This window comes from Leptonotus elevatus, chromosome 12, assembly GCF_054856555.1.
Source record: "Leptonotus elevatus isolate MCC_2025b chromosome 12, RoL_Lele_1.0, whole genome shotgun sequence".
NCBI lineage: Eukaryota > Metazoa > Chordata > Actinopteri > Syngnathiformes > Syngnathidae > Leptonotus > Leptonotus elevatus.
Window position 1 is genome coordinate 470,246 of NC_141250.1, and position 27,579 is coordinate 497,824.

At 39.4% G+C, this 27,579-nt stretch overlaps 1 protein-coding gene and 1 pseudogene across 3 annotated transcripts; one reads left to right on the plus strand and one right to left on the minus strand.

Annotated features, from left to right (window-relative positions):
• LOC147164218 (uncharacterized) overlaps positions 1-27,579 on the plus strand; it is a 244,729-nt pseudogene that overhangs the window by 117,687 nt on the left and 99,463 nt on the right.
• LOC147164221 (interferon alpha/beta receptor 1a-like) lies at positions 893-27,191 on the minus strand. Of its 3 annotated transcripts, XM_086091004.1 has the most exons (10): positions 27,019-27,191; positions 25,082-25,188; positions 24,922-24,998; positions 24,425-24,560; positions 19,703-19,881; positions 16,508-16,668; positions 15,272-15,425; positions 6,898-7,055; positions 1,853-2,026; positions 893-1,287 (listed from the first exon to the last, which is right to left on the minus strand). In XM_086091004.1, coding segments are annotated over exons 3-9 (954 nt in total). In that variant the 5' UTR covers positions 24,923-24,998; positions 25,082-25,188; positions 27,019-27,191; the 3' UTR covers positions 893-1,287; positions 1,853-1,861. The 3 variants fall into 3 exon arrangements, with proteins under 3 accessions (XP_085947130.1, XP_085947127.1, XP_085947129.1); XM_086091001.1 differs by lacking the exons at positions 24,922-24,998; positions 25,082-25,188; XM_086091003.1 differs by lacking the exons at positions 24,922-24,998; positions 25,082-25,188 and having other exon boundaries at positions 1,201-1,728.

Here is a 27,579-nt window from a genome sequence, read left to right on the forward strand (position 1 = left end):
ACGAAAACATCTATCCATTCATCCAAAAGCAATGAAATACAGTGGAACCTCGGAGTTCGAACGTCTCAGAACTCATACAAATCGGACTTCGAACAAAAAATCTCAGTAAAAAATGCCTCGGAATTTGACCTCATACTCGGAGTTTGAACACCCAAGCAAACTAAGCAAAGCCGAACGTACCTTGATCGGGTAGCCAAGTGAAGCCGAGCGATGCTGAATGCTCACGTTGCGGTAGTGGAGACAAAGCGCTGCTCATTTCCAATCAGAGCGGGTAAATACTCCCGGAGGTGCTGCGTACATTCGCGAGTGCATTTAGATTTTTCCTTGACAATTTTCTTCGACATGGGTCCAAAGAAAGACAGCAATTCCAGTGGCAGAAAAGAAAAATGTGCAGTGCTACGAACCATAGTGGATTTAGGAAGGAGATTATTGCACCGACCGTGACTACTTACGTAAATACTGCACAAGGACACCCCTAGCTGTTCAACAACGTGCCTGATGCAAAACAGCGCACAAGGACCCCTTATTATGCCCAATGTAAAATACACTAACTCAGCACTAAACTAAAGCATGCATTAACACTGATGCCATCCCACCACAACATAAAAGGTAAGGTATTTTTTATTGTTTAAAATACTGTTTTTTACATAAACAGAAATTAAAATGCAAATTTTCTGTTTTTGGATCTTGGGAACAGATTAATTGCATTTACATTATTTCCTATGGGAAAAAATGTTTCAGAGGTTGAACAATTCAGACTTTGACCACTTCACAGGAACAAATTGTATTCAAATTCCGAGGTACCACTGTAGTATGGAAAGAGCGCCATAGAGTGTCACGATTGGGTTGTGTTTGTTGGACCCCAAAAGAAAGGAGCAGACCCAGCCAGGACCAAAGTCACTCAGTTTTAATGAACCAACAAAAAGCGAACAGCATGTGGACAAAAGGTTGCTCAACAAAAGGCGACGACGACAAAAAGGTTTACGTCGTGGGAAAAACAAGAAAACTCAAAATCACGCCGGAGGGCGGATAAAACAGAGAGGAGTGTAGCATACAAAGTTGATTAAAGAAAAACGCTACTAGTCTACTTACTAGTGGTGTCCACAACACCAAGAAAGATTTCCGCTAGAAAGGTAGCAGTATCAAAACGTCAGGTATGGTGAGTAGCGTCACGGAGCAATAACCCGACACTCCTCTCTGTTGCTGCCAGGCTTTTATTTTGGCCTGATGACCTAATGGGCAGCAGGTGTGTCGGCAGGATCTGCCCTCCAGCTGTTTCCCCAGCAACTGCAAGGGAGAAATCAGAAACAGCTGAAAACCAAAACATAACATAGAGATAGCTGTTAGTCCATTAGCCCTACTGAGTCCAGTCTGTGGGCTACTATTGAACAGACAGGAGAGGCAATAGCACAGACAGTTGAGAGAAATACAATTGTTCAATGAAATAAAGAATGCAACAGACTAGTAGTCAATGGGTCGCAGCCTTGATGTAGTCATTTCAAGTTAATTTAATAATGTCTGTTCCAATAATTTTGCTTTTGAAAAGTGGGTAAGTTCAAACAAAAGGTGCCCTGTCCTGATTTGTTTAACACATCCATCATGAAATGAAAGCTGGAATTCTGAACTTTTGTCTGATATTCATCTTTTGTTCTGAAACCCAAATGTAATCAGTATACAACAAAACCAAAGGAATTGAAGCTTGCTGTTGCAATACTGTGGAGGTGGCAACTGTAATAGAGATCATAGCATTTCAACATTTGGTTGATCTGATTGTGTGTTTAACAATTGATATTAACACAGTCATTTAGCCTTGTAATTATCACTACATAAAAACAATGCAAAGTGAACTTACGTTTGCCTGCTAGCTGGCTCCAGACCCAAAAGAAGACATCGGTAGAACTTTTGAGGAATGACTGTGACATTCAGTGGGCTTTGCAGATATTGTGACTTTATCACAAAAGAGTTCAGCTTCATATTCAGTGGACAGGAGACAAGGAATATCAGATCCAAAGGAGTCAAGAGGATACTGGAAAGACAAATAGACATAAGCATACTTGATTGGTAATTTTTGTCTCCCAAGATATTTATTTATTTAACAACACTCATTTATACATTAAATATTAGCTGCCAGCCATCTTAACATTCAGACTCACGTTGCTATATTGTCTTTTGTGTGACCGTGAGGCAAACGTGTAACCTTTTGACTTTTTATTTATTTTATTTTTTTTACATACATTTTCATTAGAAATGCCTGTGCACTGAAACACTAATAAAACAATGATTTGTTGCATACTTGTGTGATATTTTATGCTTGAAGAAGTGGGCCACACACCCATTTTCCACAAGGAAAAAATCAGTAATTCACATGAGGCATTGCCATTCACATTGTGTGTTGCATTTTTATAATTGGGTTTTCAATTTTGCACTTCAGTCTGCTGGTAGTACAAATGCTGAGCTCTGTGTATCAATTGACTGCTATGTGTGTGTCATTCAAGAATGTGACTGTGTGTACCAAATGAGAACACAAGTTCCATTTTGTGAACAGGTAAGAGATTTAATGGCAAAGAGTCATCTTGAAAAGGGAGTGTCAGGTCTAACATTTTGTGTGTGAGCTTTTTAGGTTTGTGTGTACAATTTGAAGAAATGTGTTAGTGTTTTGAGAAACGTGTGTTACAAACTGTAAAAAAAAAGAATTTAAAAGTTAAATACAACTGAATTGTACTTGAGCAGTGATGCTTTTGTGTGCCACTTTAGGAAGACTGCATTCCGCACTTTGCTTTAGAATATGACTTAAGTAAAATGAAAAAGTAGTCCTCCAAACAATTTAATTATTTTTTAAATCACAGCATAAATGTCAAACTGACAACAAATCAAATAGGAATGAGCAAATTCAGAAAGCCCAACTTTAAAAGTTCAAATAAAAGAACAAATCCAATCTTTAAAAACAAACTAAAGTAAGCATGGAGGAGTTTGAGTGTTTAAACTGCTCAATAATACCCCACCCCAAGTTTGTTTTACCCATCGACTACAGTTGTGTCTTGAGATATGAGTTTAATTCATTCTATGACCACACTCTTATTTCAAAACAACTTTCCCCAATGCAGTGAATAGAGAGACAATTTCTGTGTTCTTGTCTGTATTTTCTCAGTTTCACAAAAAGGACTTCCATATAGGTGTGAACTTGTATTTCCCTCTCGTGTTTTTATTGTAAAATAGTTTAGCTCACTGTCTACGCCACGTTCCCAGTTTCATATATAGTCAGGGTAGAAGAATTGTACTTTTTACTACTGTACTGCATCTATCTGTTCAGAATTACTTGAGCATTAGGAATGTCTGTGTTTCTTTACTACATGTTTTTTCCCAGCCTTTTTTGTATTGCAGGCACTGAATTTTCAATTTGCATAAACACCAATTAAAATGAAGTTGGGACGTTGTGTAAAAGATAAATAAAAACAGAATCCAATGATTTGCAAACATTTTGCAACTTATATTCAATTTAACACACTACAGACACGTTATTTAATTTTCAAAGTTCGAACTAATGAACATTATTGGGGGTTTTTTTGCAAATGTTCTCTCATTTTGAATTTAATGAATGCAACACATTCCAAAAAGCTTGGACAGGGGCAACAAAAGACTAGGAAAGTTGTGGAGTATTCAAAATACTGTACATCTGTTTGGAATATTTCATATGTGAACAGGTAAATTGGGAACAGGCGAGTATCATGATTGGCTATAAAAGGGGCGTCCTCAAATGTTGTTCAGAAGAAGGATGAGGCAAGGTTCACCACTGTGAACAACTAGTGAGCAAACAGTCCAACAAAAGTACAATTGTTTCTCAACGTACAATTGCACGGTATTCAGGAATTTCATCATCTACTGTCCATAATACTATCAAGAAGCGAATTGAGAAATTTGGTGCCACTGCTTGAGCAGTCACCTTACTATGTTGGAGGTGTTTGTGCATCCCAATGATCCTAGGAACTAAGTTGTCTGGTGCTTTATGATCCTGGCAGGGTTACCCTTACCCATGACCAGACAAAACACAACTCAAAAGACGAAGATTAATAAAAATATTGGACAAAGTTTTCCCTTGCACGGAGGCAGGTCACCAAGGACTCCCCCCCTGCTTTCCTCCCCTGGAGCCAGGCCTGTATATGTCAGTGATTCTCAACCCTGGTCCTTGGGGACCCCTATCCAGCCTGTTTTCCATGTCTCCCTCAGCCAAGACTGGTGAGGATCGTTATCACAATATTGCTAAAATTTGTCCTATTTTGTCTGCTAGTGTCGCAGAGATTATAATTAATGCTTTTGTTACGTCTCGCCTCTACTACTGTAATGTATTAATTACTCGCTGGTCTTAAAAGTCTGCAGTTAGTACAAAATGCTGCAGCTAGACTTTTCACGGCGAAGAGAAAGTTCGATCGTATTACTCCGATACTAGCCAACTTGCATTGGCTTCCGGTCCACTTGAGATGTGATTTTGAGGTTTTGTTAAATAATATTAATATTTAATCAACCTATGTTGTTCAATTTAATAACCTTCACATGCCACATTGCAAGGGGGCAGTGCTACTTATTTTATGCCAAGTGGGCTCTGGAGGGAGAGCGAGTGTTGGGCTGTGGTGGTAACGGTGGTGGGAGCAGCGGAATAAAGTGGTCTGAACTTGAAACAAATGTGGAGTTCTTATTCCATCTAACATTGGTAGCAGAGGATGGTTAGCAACTACAGAGTTCCGCCACCATTTGAAGAAGGAAAACCCTACGAAAGCTGGAAAAATGAGGTCGGAATTTGGACAAGTCTCACCGACTTGGAGAAGAAAAAGCAAGCCCTCGCGGTGGCTTTGTCGCTATCAGGTAGGACGCGAGAAACCGATGAAAATTCCAGTAGACGAACTAAATGATGACACGGGAATGAACACTCTATTTGTGAAATTTGATGGGTTGTTCCTAAAAGAAGAAAAGGACAGAATATATGAGGCTTACTCCAATTTTGACCGGATTATGAAAGACGTAAATATGTCCATGGCGGACTATATAATAGAGTTTGAACAACGATATTCACGAATGCGGAAATACAACATGGAGTTACCTGATGCTGTTTTAGCTTTTAAGCTGTTGGACACAGCGTGTTTGGAAATGACAGACAGGCAGCTAGCTTTAACAGCATGCAGTGACTTAACATTTGCTAACATGAAGTCAGCGCTGAAGAGGATATTTGGCGTAAACGTGAGTGCTGTAACGGAAGGTATCATCCAGGAAACGGTATATGCTACGGAGCAGCAACGGAGAAAAAAAACAAAGCCTGGCAAAGGTCCCCTTGATAGAAAAACCCACAAAAAGGTACAAATCCATGTGTCAGAGTTGGAGGATCTTCAAATCCAGGTGCATCGTGAAGCCTCGGCAAATCCCTGTGAGGACATACTTGTGACAAAAGATGCTCATTTGATTAAGCTAAGTCAAGTGATATACAAAACTGGAGACAAAATGATGTGTTTGAAGAAGTTGAGGACAAGGGACAAAAGCGCAAATCCACACGATGGGTCTGCACAAGAGACAGTGACTGGATTAGTACCAAAAGCACGGCTAGTTGCAAGAGGATTTGAGGAGCTGCAAGTTACAGAGCTACAAAAAGACTCACCAACCTGTGCGTCTGAGTCACTGAGGCTTTTTGTAGCAGTGATTTGTCAAAGACATTGGGAACTTCATTCGATGGACATAAAGTCAGCCTTTTTACAGGGTATGAAACTGTCTAGAGACATTTTTGTCAAACCTCCTCCTGAAGCAAACAGTGTAGGGACACTTTGGAAATTAAAGAAGTGTGTGTATGGATTGGCAGATGTCTCTCTGTATTGGTACAACCGAGTAAAGAATATAATGATTGAGGCAGGAGGTATTATATCCAGTAGACCCAGCAGTTTTCTACTGGCAGGACAATGATAAGAATGTAACCGGTGTTCTAGCTTGTCATGTTGATGATTTCATTTGGCGTGGGTCTCAAATGTCTGAAATGACAGTCATGGCACATCTCAAAGCAAGGTTCAGCATTGGGCATGAAGCTCATGACAATTTTTCTTTTGTCGGTGTAGATTTTGTAACTTCTGACAAAAGAGTGAAAATACATCAATACACATACATTGCACACTTACAGCCTATACCTCTCACATCGTCACGAGCAGCTGAGCAAGCTTCACCTATTACTGAGGAAGAGGGATCAGCTCAGATCAAAGATATGGCAACTTTTATGGGTTGCTAGACAAAGCAGACCCGATGCCATGTTTGATGCCAGTAATCTGGCATCATATCTCAAATGTGCTACCATACAGACCATTCATGAAGCAAATAGTGTTGTGTCTAAAATCAAAACTAAGACAGTTGAGTTGAACTTTCAACACTTTGGAAAATATGATGCCTGAAATTAACTGAGAACTGAACTTTCCGTGAAGCTAAGTCGAACCGTGCAAACATGAATGTTTGTGGAACAGGAACAATTAGCGACTTGAGTGGTGGGATGCGTTGCTGTCATGAATTTCATCTCTCTGTGAAAGGAAGATTGTTATTGTGTTACACACTTGTTACAAATGCTTTTGAAATATTTCTGCAGACTGTGCATATTGGGTTAACACGTTTCGCCGACTTGCAAAATTTGTTTCTGTGTTTTGATTAGTATTATTATCACCTCCTTGAACCTACTAATCTTCTGATACTAGTTCAAGTGTTAACATGCATGTTGCTCGGTTACTCAGGAGTATTTTGTCTGACGTACATGTAACACTAGCAAATGCAATGTGTGAGTTTGTGAACAATCATTTGAAGGTACAAAGAAAAAAAAACGTAGTTTTGGGGGAAATTTTTTCTTTTTTTGTATTCAGTTGTTTTTGTATTGTGCCTCAATACCTTTTCAAAAGATGGTGGAAGCTGGATCAAGGGATAGAACGTTGCCTTGAAGGTCTTGTAACATCTGAAGAGAATATACAAGAGGAGCAGCACAACCGCACAACCCATCACCAAAGAACCAAGGAAGTAAACAACAGTTTGCCACCAAGGGATAGTGCCTGTTGAAAAGCAGATACACAAATGATTACTGTGCTTTTTTTTTTTAAATCTTGTCATGTATCATATCGTCGCGGCCAGAGGTGGGCGTTCCGTCAACATTGACGGAAAGTCCGTCATACCGTCAATGACGGACGCCAATTTTGTTGACAATTGGTGATTGAGGGCAAACTAAAAAAATTACGATTAAGCATTGACGGAAGGGTTTCTATCCGTCATCATCATCATCAATTTGTCAATGAGGGACACTCACTCAGTTGTGTCTTCAATGTCTCCCAAGCAAAGTTGGGAATAAACACTATGCAGTCAATTAGGTTATGCATTCAAGGTATGCAATAAATATGAAGCAATAAACCCACCTGCATTGTGTCACAGAGTTCCAGTCATTTCAACCAGACTCTCAAAATCATTGCTTTCACAACATGACAAATAAGATACATGGCTGGCATGTCATTGCGTTCCACAGTCAGGGTTGTATTAAGTGAAATGCATTAAATTGACACAATCTTGCTCAAAAGATTCATGGTGCATGCAGGAACAAACTTAAAGTAATAAAAAGCAGTGATTTTGATTAAAATGGTTAAGTATTAAGAGGTTTTTCTGTCATTTTGCATTTTATGCATGATGATGATGGTGACAATCACTGTGATTGGCTGTGTTAGACAGGAAATCCAAATCAGTTGTTAAGTTTTGTTTACCTCCCAGTAACCTGCCTGAGTAAAAAAAAAAATCCCTATTTCATAAAAAAATTATATAAAAATTTCAGTAAAGTTAATTGTCGTTATCTTATTCTTTACTATATGGAGACAAAGGTTTCACGTCAACATTAACGGTGGCCATTTGGCCTGTGGCCATCACGTGATTGTGTCAAGCCAAGCCAATTGAGTAGTTTTTTATTTTTACACTCCAATTAATTACGCTTTCTATTAACAGCAGCTGCAGTCTAGTTGAGATTTTTTAGCAAGTTATTTTATTTCTGTCTTTCAACAAATAGTGAATGTGCTGATTTTTGCTGAGAGCCCATATAAGGTAATCTGCCAAGAGAAGAAGAAAAAGACGACGACAAAGAAGTAGAAAAATAAGAAGAAAACAAAGACGAAGAAAATAACAAGGAAGAAAAAGTGACGTCAGTCATAGCGCTATTTTTTATTTTATGGATACGGTTACCAGCAAGAGAAACAGAAGTTTGTCACCTACTGATGAAAGTGCAGACTCCCTCCGTGACTGTGAAACCCAGTTAGGAGCTAAAATTCGTTAGTTGAAAAATATGTACGACAAAGGATGATTAAATTCTGTCACTATTTAAATAACATCACAATAAATAGTTGGATATTTATTCGCTGTGTGTCATGACAAGTATGTTGCTCACGTGATATGTAATGAGGAGGAAGTAGTGAGCTGGCTGCATGAATCACTAAAAAGAAAAAGAAAAAAACGCCATACCTAGCGCCCGGCCCGACAGATACTCTTGCACAACACGCAAGGCAGCAACCGTGTATGGTATTGCAATAATTATATTTAAAATTATGCTGCAAATGATCACAACCTGTACCCACTGAGCCATAGACGTCTATTAGACGTCTCGTCTAAGTTTAGACTGAAATTAGCCCGTCTATAATTGGTCTATATTTTAGCCCGAATCTAGACGACACAATTAATCAAGTAAATATTAAATAATAAAACAAAAAAATAACTGTAGGTTGTATAAATGATGGCAAAATGTTGGATTACTACGTTTTAAACAGTCACTGATTATTACAGTGTAGTTTATATTTAGAGTTGATTTAGACGTCTAAATCAAGTTATCATTTCAACTCTTTTTAGACCAAATCTGGACGATTGTATTAAATACATTGAATAATGTGTATTGACAAAACCAAGTAAATAAATAACTGCACAACTGGATCATCAATGTCAAACAAAATGCCAGATCGCACGATTTACGAATAAAGCAGCCAAATAGCTATATGGGCATTGAGCGTACGAGAATGTGCTGGACTGATTAGCGGGTCTATATAACGCTATGATACCTCCCCATCACTAGGAGGAGGCAACGTGCTTAAGCTTCCGGTCATTCTGAAGGAAGAAAAAAGTGCAAACAAGTCATTGGTTGTAAACTTCTCATCAGTCGACGCCTGTTGCTTCGAGAACAAAAAAACCCTTTCTCAAAGACATATAGAAGGTGAGTGCTCAAGCCTCAAGGCCACGTTATTGAGATGTTTAGTCGCAATGTTTGTTCATTTAATTGTTTTCATCCGTGACTGTTTGTAAGATAACTTATCCGCTAGCTTAGCTTGCAATTTCCAGCAATCATGGTGTTGTTTTTTTTCTTTTTCTTTTTTAATTAATAGAAAAGCGCTTCTGACACAAACGCTAAGGTTATAGGATGGAGGAGGTTAGGGAGTTAGCGTTTTATTTATTTTATGCTTGCTACAATTTTTTTTAAATGTTTGTAATAATTATGGCTTGTTAATCAGTTGTTTAAGATGCTACTTTTTTGAGAAATAATGTACATAATAAATTCATATACTATCTTCTCTGATTTCAAACCATAACCCCTTAGTCAAATTAGTGATTAGTTAATGCACATGTAAATCCCAGCCTTTCTAAATATTAATGTACGCATTATTGATAATTTCTAGTACCTTCTACAACACTCTGATGTGCAGCAGGAGGACAAAACACACAACTTATTAGCTAAACCGCCTATACAGCATACTGTACTATATCAAACGTGACTAATGTTGCAAGTATGATTTCTATTTTGTCTCCCAGCAGGTAATTAATGGGACACACACAAATCAGCACCTGTCAACGTGACAGGCAGGACACAAGGTACTGTATTTGTTAAGTATCCCAATCTTCGCAATGGTCACACTGTGAGTAAAAATATTAACAGTGAATATTGGCAGCACGACACACTTCATGTCTGCAACGCAGCCAGGACTCCACAAGGTAATATTTGTGCAACGGTGATCGCAAGAGTGATTCAGAAGTGTGTAATTGTTCATTCAACAAATATTTGCACTCCAGTGCAGAGAATTTTTATAATTTTTTTTAGAGCTGTCAAACGATTACATTTTTTATCAAATTAATCACATCTTAGAATTTTTATTATTCCCGATTAATCACTTAATAAAAAAGGCTTTTTTATCAATATTGTTTTCCCGCCAAATTTGAACAGCACAGGTTATGTGTTATTTCTTTTGACATGTAATGTTATGAGGACGTCTTCAACATTTTTTGATCCACTGCACATGCTCATCCTCCTCTCTTTCTAATCAATGAATTACTTGCATAATTTAAAATGGGGGGAAAATGACCTCAATGTTTTGACATGAACAAATATTCTAAATGTAATACGCAAACATTTATTAAATGCTTTACTTTAATGCATGTAATTATGTTTATTGCTGAAACAACCTGTGCTACCTTAAACGTACCCATCCGCTGTCACGCTATAGGATAATTTATGGTCAAAATTAATAGTGCGATTAATCTGCCTTAATTCATGATTAATGCGATATTTTTTGTGCTTAATTAATCAGTTAATGCTTTAACTTTGACAGCACAATTTTGTTTTACAATGTATGTATATCGAAGATCTGAAACCAAAAGCAGTGATATAAATGATGGCAGTATTTTTGCAGATGTCAGCAGCCGCCCCCCCCCCCCCCCCCCAAAAAAATAGCTGTGTAATAAAAATAAAATCAAAATCAAACAGTAAATGGAGATGACAAAGTTTCTGATGGTTTGGCAAAGGTGGAATTTAGATGTGTAATTTCACTTTTTGTTTTTTGTTTTACCCAATAGTGAACTCTGGCTCCAGTGTGATTTCAAGGAAAGTAGGTTTTTACTTGCTGTAACGATGAAACGGTTACGGATGTAACAGTTGCTTTGTTTTATGATCAACAGGGAATCAAATTGGAAGGCAAAGCACTTCGCAAGTTAAAAGTGTGTTGTGTTGTGTAATGAGTTTAACAGTGGTAACAGGTGACTTGTCAAGTATTGTACATATTTCAAAACCCCCAGATAAAAGAGCATCTGTCTCAAAAACTGTCCGGACTCCACAAGGTACAGATTGAATCACAGTAATCTTGGTTATCAAAGTAATCACAACCACCTTGTACTATCTTTGCATATTGATATTATATTGGTTGTTTGAATACACTTATGTTAATCCCCTGTCAATTAAAAGCATATATGAAATGTCTATATTTAATTGCAATCTTTAATAGTGATGTTGCATTTATTGCCACCCAGAAACATCCCGGACAGGCCGAAACAAATCTTTTGGACCATACCTTTATGTAAAAAAAATAAAAAATTATACTTGATATATACAACCAAATAAAACTACAACATATCCAAAAGCACACACAGAATGCCACATACTTTTTGTAATAAGGTAAAGACTTGTTGTAATTGGAAAATGTTCATTTATTTCATTTTTCAAGAACTAGGAAGAGGGTGTTCAACTGTGCCATGACGAAAAACAGAAAGGAGGTACTTTATAAGGATTAAAGTAATATATATATTTTTTTTTTAAGGTCATGTCCGTAGTAATTAAAAATTACTACTAATGTTTGTCTCATAGTTTCAGATGGTCGTTGAGTTAAAGAGCCTCAAGTCTTGGGGATAAATCAAAGCTCAGAGTGGACAGTTGCCCATGAAAACTCTGGAGACTTTTGACATGATGTCCTGGGAAATTAGAAATTGGTGTATTTTCTTTCTTCTGCGTTTTGGTTTATGCATCCCAGGCAGGTAGTGTCTGGATTTTATTTTATTTTTTTAGACTTTGAGCCATTTTTCCACCTCAATTTCAAAACAAAAGTTTATATTATATTGGTAATATTGTATTATTATTATTTTTATTTCATTGCAATATGTTTAAAAATGTGAGAAGTAATTAAAAATATGTTGTATATCACATTCAAATGTTTGTGATGGTTGGATAATGTTTGAAAAACAACATATTGATTGAGATTTAAGTAGGATAGTTTGGTCAATGTCAACACAAAGAGATGTATTTATATATTTATATCCATTAGTAAAATAAGCATGACATTAGTGTTACTGAAACCTAATTAAAAGTTCCAAAAACACTAATTGTCATCCTGGAACTACATCCAGGTAAGGATCACAGGTTAAATGTGGTCCCTTTTTTAGACAGCCTTGATTTAACAATAACATTTTGACAACTTTTATTTCCTTTAGTATTGGTTTGGTGTGAATAATGTTTAACAGACATCTATACGACGTCTAATGGTGTTTAAATTTGGTATAAAAGGTAAGTCTAACAAACGTCTAACTTTAGACGTCTAAAAAACTTTCATTCATTCATTTGTAGCCCGTTTTTAACCTAGATATCTAAGTACCATTTTGTGGTCGATTAGACAGGATAATGCTTAGTGGGTATTGGGTCACATTGTAAGAAGCAGCACAACAAGCATGATTAGAGTGTTGGTCACTTCAACCAGACTCTCAAAATTATAGAAAGACAGATGTTTGCCCTGCGATTGTTGCATCAGCGGCGGTATTCGCGTCGGTTGCTGCAGCCCAAGGCATATTAGCTAGTATGCTAGTAGGCTCTAGTTCGTGTCTTTTTTTGAGTTGCCTCTAAACTGCGGTGGCGCAGTGCTGCCACCTATCGGTTTGGCAGATTAGGATATGACAGGCTCCTTGTAAGAAAGCTGAGACATGTTGGTGTGATAAAGAAGGTATGAGAACTTTGACATACTAGTGAAATTGTAAGTAGAGCAGAGAAGACAGGTTAAATCGGGTAAGGATAATGCTGGTTCAATTAATGATGTATTGTATAACAGTTATGGTAGAAGGAAACAGTAAATATTGAGATTGTAAGTGTCTGCGTCAGATTAGATGAGATTAGGAAAAGAGAAGAGATGACAGTATTTTGTTGTTGTTTTGTTTTTGTTTTTATTCTAAACTGTACAGGAAGAGCTGTTAAACCTGCTTCCTGATTAAACACTATTGAAGTAAGATGCTGAATTAGAGATAAATTTGACTAGGAGTGCTGATTGAAAGTACTAAATTTATTAACTAGACACACATTATTAGATAATTTGGATTCTGAAGCAAGATGTTCTTGATGAAAATTGAAGTAATGAATGACAATACAATAACAGTGCTGTACACCCAAATTGTATATTCTGGTTTAAATTTACACTGGAAGGAAAAGATACATACATACATACATACTGTTGTGTATACGATTGTCACATTCCCCCCAAACCCCTCACAGCAGTAATGTCCATGTGGTAGGTCAACCCAAATAAAAGTAGGAGAAACGACAGAGTGTGTCAGAAATGGGCAGGAGGCTGTAATCAACACATCTCTGTTCATTTCTCCTCGCGAGCCTATATGTCTTGTCTTCCTTCCGTGTCTGTTTATTAAATGTTCTAGGTTGAATGAACCCAACAATTATTATTATTATTTACTGTTACAAAAACGGTAAAGAAAACTACCGGACAAATTAACAGTGTACCAACAAGCTCTCATGCACCGGCCGTTTTGTTGACGTCACGGAAACGATTGTGTGAAGTATTGTACAAAATGTTAACCCGTTATTTGGTTGTTTTTTTTACAAATTGATAGTCGAACGCTGCTAAAATGATCTCATCCATTTAGTTGGAAAGCCCACTGTGTAGCATGCCTTGCGTTCATTGGCTCATCAATGAAACCTTCGCTGATTGGTTGAAGCCCCGGTGACAGTGGCAAAAGTTGAACATGTTTCAACTTTCTAGTATCGCGTCGCGGGCCTACGCGTGCACGTCTAAGGGTACGAGCGGGAATTTTCACATGCACGAATGTCGCATGTCACCGAGCGACGTCGCCTACCGTGTGCAGAGCGCTGAAGTGACGTCATCGGCCAGCAGCGCTTGCCCGGAGGAATGATTTGCATTTTCTAGTTAAATAGCCAATCAATGATCTCCATTTGACACAACACACAGCAATTCAATTGAAACCATGTCTAATATGCACAATGACTCTTACTTCTTCACAATTATAATTTATAAACCCTGAATTTTACTTAGATATGTTCCTGCCTGTATTATTTTTAATTTGGATTTTTATTTCATTAAACCATGACAGTGATTGGTGTCAGAAACAATGACTTGAAGAGTGTGTTATACAGTGTGCTATATCTACAGGTAGATGTCAGTAACATCTAGTAAATGCAGTTCCATGCCAGCCTGACATAAAAAGTGGGCCTAGGTCCGTCAGTCTGCCAATGCTGGTGGACATTCCGTCAATATTGACAGAAAGTCCGTGAATGACGGATACCATTTTTCGCTGAGGGAATGACAAATGACGGATTGATGAGTACAATGCCGATCAACTTGAGATATTGATGGATTGACGATGATGGAAGGGTGTTTTGACTGTTGACAATTGCCAAATGACGGACGCTCGAAATTCATTGACGCCCCCACCTCTAGTCACTGCTATGTGAAAAACACTTATGTCCATTTACCCCCCCCCCCCCCTTTTTTTTGTTGTTGTTGATTTTTACATTTTGGGGGCGTCTGCATTCAGTTTCATCCCAAAAACATAAAAACAATTTTTTTTTTTTTTGTTAAAGCCAAAAATTGACATGTTTTTCACATAGCAGCGCCGATATGAATAATCATAGTGTTTATATGCTGTCAATTATATTTGCACAGTAGTTTTAAAATGAGAAGCAACATACACTCTAGTTTCACATTTTAATTCAGACTCCAGCTGCCATGACTCACGGACACTCACAGCAGCACAACGGTCCAAATGGCTAAAGACATACGCGCTGGTTAAAGAAACTTCGGAAATACAAGAAAGCAAACTCAACTCTATCAGGCCCTGGAGAGAGCGGTGGAAGCGAAGCTGACTGATTTAGTCACACGCTTGGGAGATGCCGCGTCCTGCATTGACAGCAGGGCGGAGTTGTGTGAAGAATTAGGACGGGATTATTTACCGTGGATTTTCGGTGATTTTTTTTCTCCCTTAATTTTGTTTTTGTGTCTTTTGTTTGTTTTCTTGTTCATGATGTTTAGCTTGGTTAAATATGCTGTCTCTGTTCTATGGCTTGTGTGCTTTTGCATACTGTTTTTTTATACTGTATACTTTATACTTACACTTTTTCATACTGTTTTACTTTGTTTATATGTTTGCAAATATTGTACAATAAAGATTCAAATCATTTAAATAAAAAAATACTTACCATAAGTCAGAATACAATGTGGTAAATTAAACTTGCTCCTCTTACTAGGATGGTCAGAACGTGATTGGACCCGAACACAGTACCATGTCCACGATTTCAGGGCTGGAACAGTTACCATGTTCGCACTGGTGTTCACAATTTGGGGTTGTAGGAGCTGAAAGACAGATAACAGCAGTTAAGTATCATTGTTATGCAGCTTCCAAAACTCCTGAGACCCATTCTATTCACTAAGTCATACACTGATACCTTTCCATAGGACAGCACAGATGCTGCTCCGTATCAAATTTAATACAATCACACTGTACTAGGTGAAATCACATTCTTTCTACATTCAGGGCAGCTACAATGAGTCTATGATAAGCTACTATCTGCTGCGTTTCGGTAATGGACACTTTTTACTAGGAATGGACGAGTACCGATACCAGGTATCGGTATCAGGCCATATTTCAAAGTATCGTACTCGCAAGGGCAATCGATAATGGTATCGGCTGTCGCGCTTGTGGCCGTTTTAGCATCAAGAATTAAATGTATGTAGGGCTGACAGCTGCCCGTTAAGCAATTCCTGTATGTTTACGTAACACAAACACACATATATGACAAAGATTAACATCCTTATAACTTCATTAATTCAAATATATTTTGCGTCATGCAATGTATTCTGGGAACTCTGTGGCGTTACCGTCATCATAGATTTGAATAGATATGACTAAATAAATTCTCAATTGTGCAGTTGTAGGTACACATCTGCTTTGAGGAAGCATTGGATGAAGAGATTGTTAATTAACACAATTACCTGATTCTTCTAAAATTGTTGTCCCATTTTCTTTTATCTCTATGGACAGAGATAAAGAACTGAGTAAATAATGAATATGGTCTGTAAATTTAAGATGTTTAATATCTACTTTGTATGGTGTGTAGTAAAAAAGTGATATTGCCTCATACTGTTATTACAGTTGCACCTTTTTCTTCATCATTAAACCTGTGGACCAGAGCAACGTCTTCAGAGTCGTGATGTTGAAGACGAGTTTAGCTCACTGTCCAAACAAGGCTGAAAAGGTACGAGCATCTTAAAAGAATATATCTGCGATATAAATACATCCCATTTACCATTTATTGTACATTTAAATTAGCATATATAATGTTATACGTTACAATGTTAATACAATTTCCACCTACATGAATAAAAGTTAATACAGTTTGTGTGGATTAGAGAAAAATTTAATATGGAGTTCCTACCTGCTTGTTCCCATTATGTTCCCAGTACACAATGTAGTAGTACAATTTTGGAAGCTTCTCCTTCATAGAGTAGTTTGAACTGGTCAGTGGATCGGAGATAGAAACATCAAGGTTGTTTTGCGCAGCAGCCAGTTCCACTTTGGATGGTGGACCCAGTGCAGCTGCAAGGTAGAAGACAAAGGAGATGTGAGAATGTGTGGCTTAAATTAAACACGTTGGCACAAATAAAGTCAAGACAAGGAACTGAGAAAATGGCCTTCAGTGAACTATAGAGGTGACACCGTGACAGTATCATGATGCTTTTTTTTTCTTTTTTTTTTAAAGAACTGGTGCTTTGACACAAAAGCAAGCAGCTGTTGAATAGCTGAAGGGAGATTGTTCAACAAGACTTAATAAAATCAATACAGAATTGAACTGTTTCTACAGTAAAAGGCTTTGTCATACAGTTTTATAATTGAGTATTGAGTGGACTAGTGTTCATTGGCAGTTGGCACTTCAGCCAAGCTTTACCTTAGAGTAAAGAGTAACTAGAACAAGAACAGAAGGATTGCAACAACCTCACACTTTCCGATTTACTCTTCCTATTTCTCTAATAGGATGAAAAGCCACCATTAAAATGAAAGTTTTACCCAAAATAAATAATTTCTTCTCAATTATTCCATTTAAACCTACGTCTAACTGGTTCCAGTTGTTGGACTCGGCCATTACAAAATTCTACTGAAATGAAAAAAATGCAAAGATTAGTCTGTCTACTCTTCAGAAAAGTAAATCCAAAGGTCTAGAGGCACCAAATTGTATGCACTACTATATAGCTAACCAGCTACAATATATCATTCTATGGGCACAACCCAACAGAGATACTAACTGTTGGCTGGAACTCGAACAGAAGGATTGTAATAACCAAAGATTTACTCTTTATTACAACATCGATTAAGCGACACAATCATTTTAAAAACCCAATGATTTCCTCCACCCTGACCGCCTGGTGTAAGGCACTAGAAATCACAACTGGAGCCCTGCGGGCTTTCTCCCATATGGCATAACACCCGACTTTCAACTTAACAATCAATCGTTTTATTTAGGTGTGGGAGCACAAAGGAATTACACAACTCCACCATCTTTTCTCAGATAATATGTTTATATCATATACAAACTTGCTCCAAAAATACAAAATAAAAAACAAGTTAGTTTTTTTTACATTATCTGCAAGTTAAAAATATGGTAAAGAAACAAATTCCAACACTACGGGTGGCGTCTGGGGATTTGGGGGCCGGCAGGGGCTGGGGTGGGGTGGGGGGTTCACTCCGGGCTCCTGGGTTTGCTTTCCGGCCGGGGGTTGTGCCCTGGCGTTGCCGCCACCTGAAAGGCCCTGAAGGGGGTTGTGCTTGTCGACGGCTCCCTTCTTTGGTGGAGGTTTTCATGCATGCCAGATCCACCACACCAGCATCTACCGAAATTCAAACACAATCTGCTTCTTCCTCTAGTTGCTGAATCGGTGGAGGCTGATGTCTGTGGATCTTACTCTGCTTCATCTATCCTCCCTTTCTTTCTTCAGTCTTTCCTTTGGTCTCTTGAGGTCTCCCTAATTTGTTGGAATTTAGATGTTTCTGTGGTTGGTAAAAAATTCTGGTTTGTAACCCTGTAGGTAGTAGGTGGTGTTTGGTCGGTGCTGGATCTCACTTTTCTTTCCTTTCTTTGATCCTTCCTCGGGTCTCCTGACAACTTCACGACTCTAGCGGGATTCTGAAGTCTTCGGTCTAGGTAAAGGGTATGGGATTTTTTAACAGGTTTCAGGTGAATTAATGAGCACAAACTTACATGCACGCACATATTCATGCACACACAAAAAAAGAGAAAGAGCAATGATGACATGTTGACAATACTGAGCTCTCTAAAAATAAAAAATAAAAAAAGAATAAAGAGTATGCCAGAGGTTCCAAATTGCCGGGCCACGGACTGTACTGTAGTGGATTTTGGCTGAGGCAGAACAGCGCTGCTCCTTGAAAAGTGTGCAAAGAAATGAATACAGGCCTATTGCATTGTACAAACTATTTAAATCTGTATCAATTCATGAATGTATTTAAATAAAATTTAACAGAACAAATTTTGAAAACGACTTCACATTTTTCATTTGTTTTGCATCATGCTGCTGCGTTTGGAATATTGCAGTGCTTGGCCATTTTGTTTTGCTGAGCGACGTGTATCGGCAATATTGTGCTTTTGCTGTTTTGTCTGTGATGATACAACGTCGAGGAGAATATAAACTTGAAAAGTGTGAAAGTCTATTTAATAAATTGAAGAACTCACAGAGAATAAAGATTATAAGAAAGATTATATACACCTGTGAGTATTGTTATGTTTCTCCGCCATTTGTGTTGAACTAAAGGTTAATAATAATAATGAAATGTTTCTAACACCAAAATGCTAATGTTGTGAAGTCAAAATATGGTATTTTGCTTTGTTTGTGAGCATGAACTTTAACTGATTTATTTAAAGCAAAGGTATGTGGTTTTAAATACACGTGTAATCTCTTTGTTTTATGTTTAGTGTGAGAGCGGCAATAAACAGCCAGTCAGCCAGAAGACTAATTTTTGAAGAACTGTTCACTATCTGCCAAACTGCTGTTACTATACAGTTCTATTCGAGTTTTTAAATATAAATCAAAGCAAAAAACTTGGAACATCTCGTATCATGAAAAAACTCAGATTGGGTCACTCGAATCTCGAGGCACCGCTATAATTATTACACTGTACAATATTGATTTTTAGTATATAGAAACTGAAACGATTTTCTAACGCTGTGAGAAGCATTATACACAAGCAGGGCCGGCACTCGCACAGTACGCAGAGTGAGTGGGGTACCATTGTTTGTGGAGGGGCACTATCGTCCGTGTGGAATTGTGACCTCATCGAGTGTGCACGTCATGCGTGAACGCTCCAAGAGGCACTTGACATGTCGCTGAAAAATTCGTCAGCAAAATTTTTTCATTACAAGAGAAACGCTCGTTCACCCCGGGCATCGATTGATCAAGCGACATACGCACATTGTCATTGAAATACTCAGTGATACAATCCAGTCATACTGCTGCCCTGAGCAGTAATTAGTGCCTTGTTCAAAAGAAAGTGGACACAAAGAACTCAAGACCTAACTTTGCAATATTCTATAACATGTTCTAATTTTCCTATAATTTCTCACCATGCTTCTCAGGGCAAAACTCTTTCCACACCCAGTCTGAGTGACTGAAATTGCCATTGCTACGCACACGCAACACATAGAGGCCCAAGTAGTTCAGGTTACACCCAGTAAGGTCACATGACTTGTAAGATGTCTCGTCACAGGCAGTAGACCAGTTGTTGGATTTTAACTTGTATTTCCTGTAAAGAAAAAAATAAAAATAAATGTTACCATACAATATTGGATGATGAGCATTCTGGCACCTGGTGAATAGCAGTTGCCATTGTTGTTGTTTTTTTAAAGTTAAATGTATTATACAGATTGTAATCTTTGTCATTCAACCTGTACTCTGCTGTATATTTTGTGATGCACACCATTTAGGGATTACATACATACAAGAAAGCAAGAAGAGATGTCAGAGTAAAGGGCAACAATGCACCTTTGAGTTACGCTTGGAGTGGGGTTGGTGTTATGCTCAAGGGTACTTCAAGAGTAGTCAGGAATAGGGATGCTCCGATCTGATACGTCGATCGGGTATCGGCCCAGATATTGGGGGAAAAAATTGAACTGGTATCTGTCAAAATGGTCCCGATCCACAGGGGCTTATCTCCTGGGCGCGTGCACGTTCACGTCTCCAATGACGAAGTGAAACGGGGAATGGTGAGGTAAATATTTCCTACAGCCAATGTCTGTCAAAATTGCACTGGGGGAACATCGGAAGCCATTTGGCAGAAAGGCGGGCTCCGCGTCGCCAGCTAGCGAGAAGCCGCCTCCTTGCCACCGGCTCGCTGCGGTCAGGGACCTTTGTGAGAAAGAGCGGGTGCTGGTTGATCTCACTGCCGGCCAAGCGGAGACCTCTGCGAAAAAGAGCAGGGGCTGGTTGGTCTCACCGCCGGCCAAGCGGGGACCTCCGCTCTTTCTCTCGCGAAGGTCCACCGCCGCCCGATCGGGCCTGCCTCGCTGCTGCCTGCTCGCGGAAGCCTTTCGGCATTGAGGCGGGCCCCGCTCCTCTGGCTCACGGAAGCAGCCCTCGCACCGCCGTCGGGGGACCTTCGCAAGAGAGAGCGGGGACTGGCTGGACTCACCGCCGGCCAAGCGGGGACCTCCGCTCTTTCTCTCGCGAAGGTCCACCGCCGCCCGATTGGGGCCTGCCTCCCTGCTGCCGCGAGTGGCGAGCCGCCAGGCTCCAAGGAAGGACGGCTGTGTGGGAACAACAACAGAGTTTGCCGAAGCGGGCGAGACAACGAATAATGTAATAAATGATGCCTGTTGTAATGGCATTTTGTAGATAAAAGTGGCATTTGGTGATCATAAACTATGAAGAGCAAAAAAGGATGTAGCCTATGCAGGGCATAGCCAAACTAGGCAGTCGCCTAGGGCAACATCTGGTGGAGGGGGCGCCAAATTGCAGGGCAAAAAAAAGGAGAAAAAATATTTTCCCCCCCCTCAGGTTTTCTAAAATAAAATATGTAAATGACTATTATTTTTGTTTTCGCATTTTTGTATTGCAGAATTGCGTTGTTTTATTGTGCTATTATAATATAGTTGATACTTTTATTTTGAAGGATACAGGAAAAGGTCTCATAAACCGGTAGGAACTGACGTCAGTAACCGACATACTGCAAGTGCCATTAGTAGCGTCTTCCAAATGCAGAGAAGACGTGTGCGCGCCACAGTAAATCATAGAAAACTGAAGTTTACAACTAATTCAGTGAATCATAGAAAACTGAAGTTTACAACTAGCCCACACATTCGTTTTAAAATCAGCCCATAAGAGTATCCATGTCATCTAATGTTGACTGTCTCATTGTCAATCAACTGTAACTCCAATCACCCTTTATAATATATATAGTAGCACTGAATGCCTGCCTTTGTTACTAAGGGTGTCACAGAGTTACAATAATTTAACTCTTTGACTGCCATAAACGTTATAAAACGTTTAGCATAAACCTAGGGAAGGGCGCCGAGGACGTTAAAAGACGTCCCCTATGTTTTTTTTTTTTTTTTCAAAAACGGGTGCAGGAAAGCCTTGGGCAGCTGTGCTGAAAGTATCAGGCATATCTGAATAGTAAAAGACTCGTTTTGGCCCCTAGAGGGCAGCGATGACTCTCTTTGCACAAGGTTGGATGGGCCGCCCACCGTGGGCGTCAGTAGAAGACGTGAGGCGGAGCTAGAGTGTTGAGGAGACAATGGCTGATGAAGCCACAATGGCTGACCAAGCAACCGGTTACAAGCAGCTCACGCTTGAGCATTTTTTTCAAAGACGGAAAGCATCAATCAATACTAAAAAGCGCATTGATGTCGACGATGATGATGACTCCGAGCTCTACGCCAAAGTTGGAAGCTTTGGCGTGACTGTTATGAACACGTAGTAAGCCTCACCGGCTAAGCGCGGCTAGCGCGGCTAGCGCTGCTAAGGCCGGAAAACGCGCACAATAGCCGGCCGGGTACTTCTACACAATCGGACATTCGATCGGGCGATGGAGAGTTGGCATCGACCAATGCAGATTGATGATGATGATGATGATGACTCCGAGCTCTACGCCAAAGTTGGAAGCTTTGGCGTGACTGTTATGAACACGTAGTAAGCCTCACCGGCTAAGCGCGGCTAGCGCGGCTAGCGCTGCTAAGGCCGGAAAACGCGCACAATAGCCGGCCGGGTACTTCTGCACAAGCGGACATTCGATCGGACGATGGAGAGTAGTCGAAAAGCATCGACCAATGCACATTGATGATGATGATGATGGTCACTCCCGAGGTTGACGCCGGAGTTGGAAGCATTGACGCGGCCGTTATTCTCGTCATAAAGCCTCACCGGCTAGCGCTGCTAACGCCGGAAAACGCGGAGCTGCACAAGCGGACATTCGATCGGACAATGAAGAGTACCCCGAGTCCAATGCATATTCATCGGAGGAGCGGGTACAGTCTGATCACGGAGAAGACACTGTTTCTGGACTACGATGCCACCATGAATGGAGTGGATAAAATGGATCAGAACATCTCCTACCACCCGGTATAGCAACTGAAGGACGCGAGGAAGCGAGACGTAACACCACCGTAACGTAACCGTAGCATGATCCTGATATTAGACTTGATGACACACTGCAGTATATACTTGCTATTCCCCGGAAAAAAACGGCCTGCAAGAAAGTGGCGCACGCGAAGAGGCAATCTGTTGTGCAAATGCTGTTGCGTCTCCTTGCACGCAGGAGAGTGTTACAAAAAGAAAAACTGTCGTTGAAACATCCACATATTTGTAAATAGCACCACAGTTGCACACATTTGTAAATAGTTTGCCAAATTGTTGTCAAATTGTTACACTGTTGAATGTAAATAAACGTATTTTGCTATCAAAAAACACTTTTTCATTCTTGGTGGTAGTGTTTTATAGAAGTAAAGCACTATTTAGGTGTTTATGGCATCATTCATGGACAAAAAGAAGTGTAAAATTCACTAGAATGCATGAAATAATATCGTTTCACTAAAAGCTTGATTTCTCCATATTTTGGTCCAAAACAGGCGAAATTGGGTCAAACTAACCATTTTCTATTGTTGATTACTAAAGAACGGAATAAGGTAGAAACAAACTTTTTTTTCTGATGAAAGATGAAAGTCCAATCTTTCATTTGGTAGTACGTGTGTTTCCATAGTCCAAACAGAACATTTTCTGTGGACCTTGAAAGATCAGTCAAAATGCTTAAATCGGCTGGCACTGGCGGCATCCCTTTTCTGAAAACGTCTGGCAGTCAAAGAGTTAATATCAAAAGTAGCAAAACTTTAGTCCCCGAATAGAAACAATAAACAATATAACTATATTAAACCTCTTCTGCACAAGAATAACACATAAACAAGGCAAAACACTAGTAACAGCAACAAAGCATGATGGGAAAGCCTCCTACGATTACCGTTGCTTTCCAAGTTAGCGCCAGCCAGTTCAGTAGTGCACCAGAAGTGGTGAGAACACATGTCCAAAAAAAAGTACTAATAAGAAGTACAGGGTTAGCTACCTTAATCTGTTTTAACTTCATTTGGTAAGTGTGTCTAGTGAAGTGTAAAATGTCGAATCCCATTTAATGTACATTTGCTTATTGGTTTCTTTTTGTCTTTTTTGCCCATTTTATGTTCAATTCATACTTGTCCAAATAAACAAACACCGCGCTCTTTGTAGTAAGAGCATTCAATTGTAATTTTTTTTCTATATAAATATTGAGGGAATGCTCATCTATTTTACATTGATACACAAACTGGAAAATTGTATATGTTCATTACAATGTGAACTAAAGTGGGCCAGTCTGAGCCCTGAAACTCCAGGGCTTAAAATGAGTCCCAATCCGTCCCTGCCCTGCAATGTGCTCACATACATTACATACACATTTCTGTTTGACGCATCAAATGAGTTTTTTTCTATGTACACTTGAGATGTCCTACTGTGCAAGTGGTCATTGAGCGCCTACTTGATTTTCTTTTGCTTCTCTCCACCATAGCAAGCACTGTTTTGTTTTTGTTTTTGCAAAACCTTTATGTAATTGAAAGATTAACAAACATGTGTTCATGTCTTTAAAAGACCAATTTAAACCACGCTCATGCAAGCACTTAAATGACCTAACTTTACTAATTTTGGCCTACTCTTGGCTTGATATAAGCCTCGTCTGTGAAACCGGACCGCTATCTTGTGTATCTAAACCAATTAACATGTCTCATTCATACACACAGCTCAAAATTGTAATGTAAAGCTCTACTCACGAGATATATTGTACAGAGAAAGAAACAACTTGACACTTTGAAGCAGCCTCACTTTCATCCCAGTCCCACTTCAGCATGTAATTGGTGTTCAAGGTAATGAAGTCTACATTCTGTGGCGGAGGCACCTCTTCACCCACTGAAACAAAAAAGACAAATAACCTCATAGCCCATATAATGCGCCTGTTGTCTTCTTATGACATGCTATGCAATAAAAGCCAAGACCAAGGGGCATGTTAGAGATTGTTTTTGCTGGTAATATATAAAGATGAAGTGTCTGTCATGACAGAGAATTTATGGATCTTGGATTAGAAGTTTATATCAAAGATAATGTTACTGTTCCAGCTCTGTACTGTACCAGCTCAGTGAGCTAGTGGTAGAGTGTCCAGACTGGGAGGTTGTGGGTTCAATCCCCGGCCGGGCCATACCAAAGACCAGACGCGTATTAAGCCCATTTTTGAAAGCGAACAAGTTCACCAAAGAGTTCAGTCATTACAGACTTCTTAGCTGAAGGTGATGAGGTGGATGATGTCCCTGGAGATGAAGATCCAGCTGTCATGTCAGCGAAATCCTCATTCTGCAGAAAAGGCAACTTTTGTAAATTAATATTCTGATAGGAAATTAAAAAAAAAATACATAGCTTATAGTAGGCTACAATACCTTCTCCTGTATTGCATTCATTTCTGTCAGAGGTCATTGAATATCCGCTCTCGTTCAGCATCTTCGATATGTGGCAGGGCTTTAAACCTTGGGTCCAGGGCAGTGCACTTGTGCAAAAAAACATAGCACAGAGTATCTCTCCTGCAGATTTGCCATGACTGCTAACTTGACCTCTTTCATTGTTCGGCTGTCTTCTTGTTTTGGTGCCATGGACAGTGACTTTCAAGGGGAGTATCATAGAGACTGAAGCTCTTGTTTCAGTACTCATCAATGTGATGGTTTTTATAGGTTTAAGTATTTCAATCAGTTCTTCTGCCACAGCAACTTCCTCATCATTGAGCGTGTAAATGTTTTTATTTTTGAGAGTTTTCTTAGTTAGTGCTGAATATATTGCTGCTTGCTGTTCTAGGTATCGTTCCAGCATGTCATAGCTGGAATTCCAGCGGGTGGGAACATCTTGAATGAGTGCATGTTGTTGAATATTAAGCATTTCTTGCTTGTTCTTCAGGATGTGGGCAGCTGTGGTGCTTTTGTGAAAAAATGTGACTACCTTTCTGACTTTCCCCTATAATCTGGATACTTGATTGATGGCTGTTGCTTTTTGGAATGCTAAATTTATTGTATGTGCAAAACAGCCAATCTGAGGACCCAGTCCTGCTTCTTTTACTGCGTTGATGATGTTCTTAGCATTGTCAGTAGTGACAGGTATTGTGGTCCCAGGTCTCTCCAGCTTCCAGTCTTGCACTGGCCTCCTTCAGGTGCTCCGCCAGGTTTGTGCTCGTGTGTTGATCATAAACAGCTCGCGTTTGCAAAACGTAACTCTCCATCTTCCACTCCAGTGTAATGTAATTCGCTGTGACAGTTAAATAGCTCTCTGCGGTGAGTGACACAGCGGTCACATTCGACAGCTCGTTGGCAACATCTGCCAGAAATTTAGGTAAGGTGAACTGATTTGCTCTCGTACATGGGATACGCAACGTGGGTTCAGATTCCCGGGGTGGACGCTCCCGGTTACACACTAATTACATGCTCTAGTTACGTTTTATAGTAGCTATAGGCTGGTACTTGATTTTTAAGTAACGGTAAATTAAAACACAAGAATGGGGACAAATCGTTTAAGATTCAGCACAAAACAATACTGAAGTCTAAGACGTGTTTTCACTATTTTTGTTAATTGTTCACTAAATATTGTAATTTGTTTTGTTTTTTATAACATATTCTTTATGTTTGCTGATAAATAAATGTTACATTATTTCAGGCTAATTGTCTTACCCAACTGTTCTTAACAAGTCATGATCATTTTATTATTATGCGCAAGTACAAATGACGAATTTTTAATTCTTACATGGTAAAATTGTGAAAATTGAGAGTATACCCACTTCTCCAGAGACCACTACACCACTGACACTGTTTTGCATATTTTAATATTATGAATATATCCCTACACTACATATTGCAGACCCTTTTGCCTCGCTCTCGAAGATATTGCGCTAGTATTGCTCGAAAGGCATTCACTGACATGCTCTAGACTGGTACTTTATTTACATTGTAAGTGTCCAGACTCCAGAAGAATGTTGGACTCGGAAGCGTCACCTGAGAGGCGGGGCGTTAGCGAAAGGTTAATTACTTCGAAGAGGAAAACTTTTACAGATAGTTTGGATTTGAACTACATGTCCTGCTTTACACCAGTCCTGGAACTTTTATGACATACCTCCTATCGAATTTACTTCCGTGTTGTTTCTGCCCGCGATTGACATTGTAGTTTATGTGCGTTTTGGATGCCGGCACATCTGGATAATTTAATATTTCTCAATAACTCAAAATGATGTGTCTCTTGAAATGTACATAAAATGCGGTAATCGTTATGTTTTCCTTAAGCCAAACATACTCGTGCCACTGTGAGTGTGATAGACGCAAACAAACAAACCAAAACTTACCATTACTTGCATGGATCCACGATAAACGAAAGAGCAGAGGGAACACGAAAAGGTCGAAAAACATGTTAAGGAATGTCATATTTCCGTTAGTTGTGCTCTTGAAGGTTCGAGGTGGGCTGAAACCCCTGTCAAAACACAACGTGCGATGCCTGGCCTGCACGATTGGCTCGCTAACCACTGATCTGTATATACTACTGGATAGTCGCTAGCCCATACACGCCCGTGCAAGCCGTTGAAGCCACAGAGCGGCCATCTTACTCCTCCCATCTGCGAGCAGACTACACTATACTGTATTGTATATGTATAGTTTATGCTATAAACTATACGTATACGTACAGATTAGACATATACAGCTCGTAGTCTCCTAGTATAGGGGCGGAGGTTTGTGGCGTGGTAGTCACTATTTTTTAACAAAGTATGTGCAGCTTTGAAGACCCCTTTTTCTGTTATCGCTCAGTTCCCCAATATTAGATGTGGCAGAGGCATCTTTTGTTGAATTACAGTTATATTTAATAATTAAAAAATATACTGTGCAAGTTTCCTCCTGTAGACATCATTAAG

What these genes read in the sequence shown, in the direction of transcription:
- LOC147164221 (XM_086091001.1), bottom strand. Translation starts at nt 27,097, where the DNA reads ATGACATTCCTTAACATGTTTTTCGACCTTTTCGTGTTCCCTCTGCTC. An exon ending in TTCTCTGTACAATATATCTC is followed by an intron (nt 19,882 to 24,424) that starts GTGAGTAGAGCT and finishes TTTTCTTTACAG; the next exon opens with GAAATACAAGTTAAAATCCA. An exon ending in ACATTGTATTCTGACTTATG is followed by an intron (nt 7,056 to 15,271) that starts GTAAGTATTTTT and finishes GCTTTTCAACAG; the next exon opens with GCACTATCCCTTGGTGGCAA.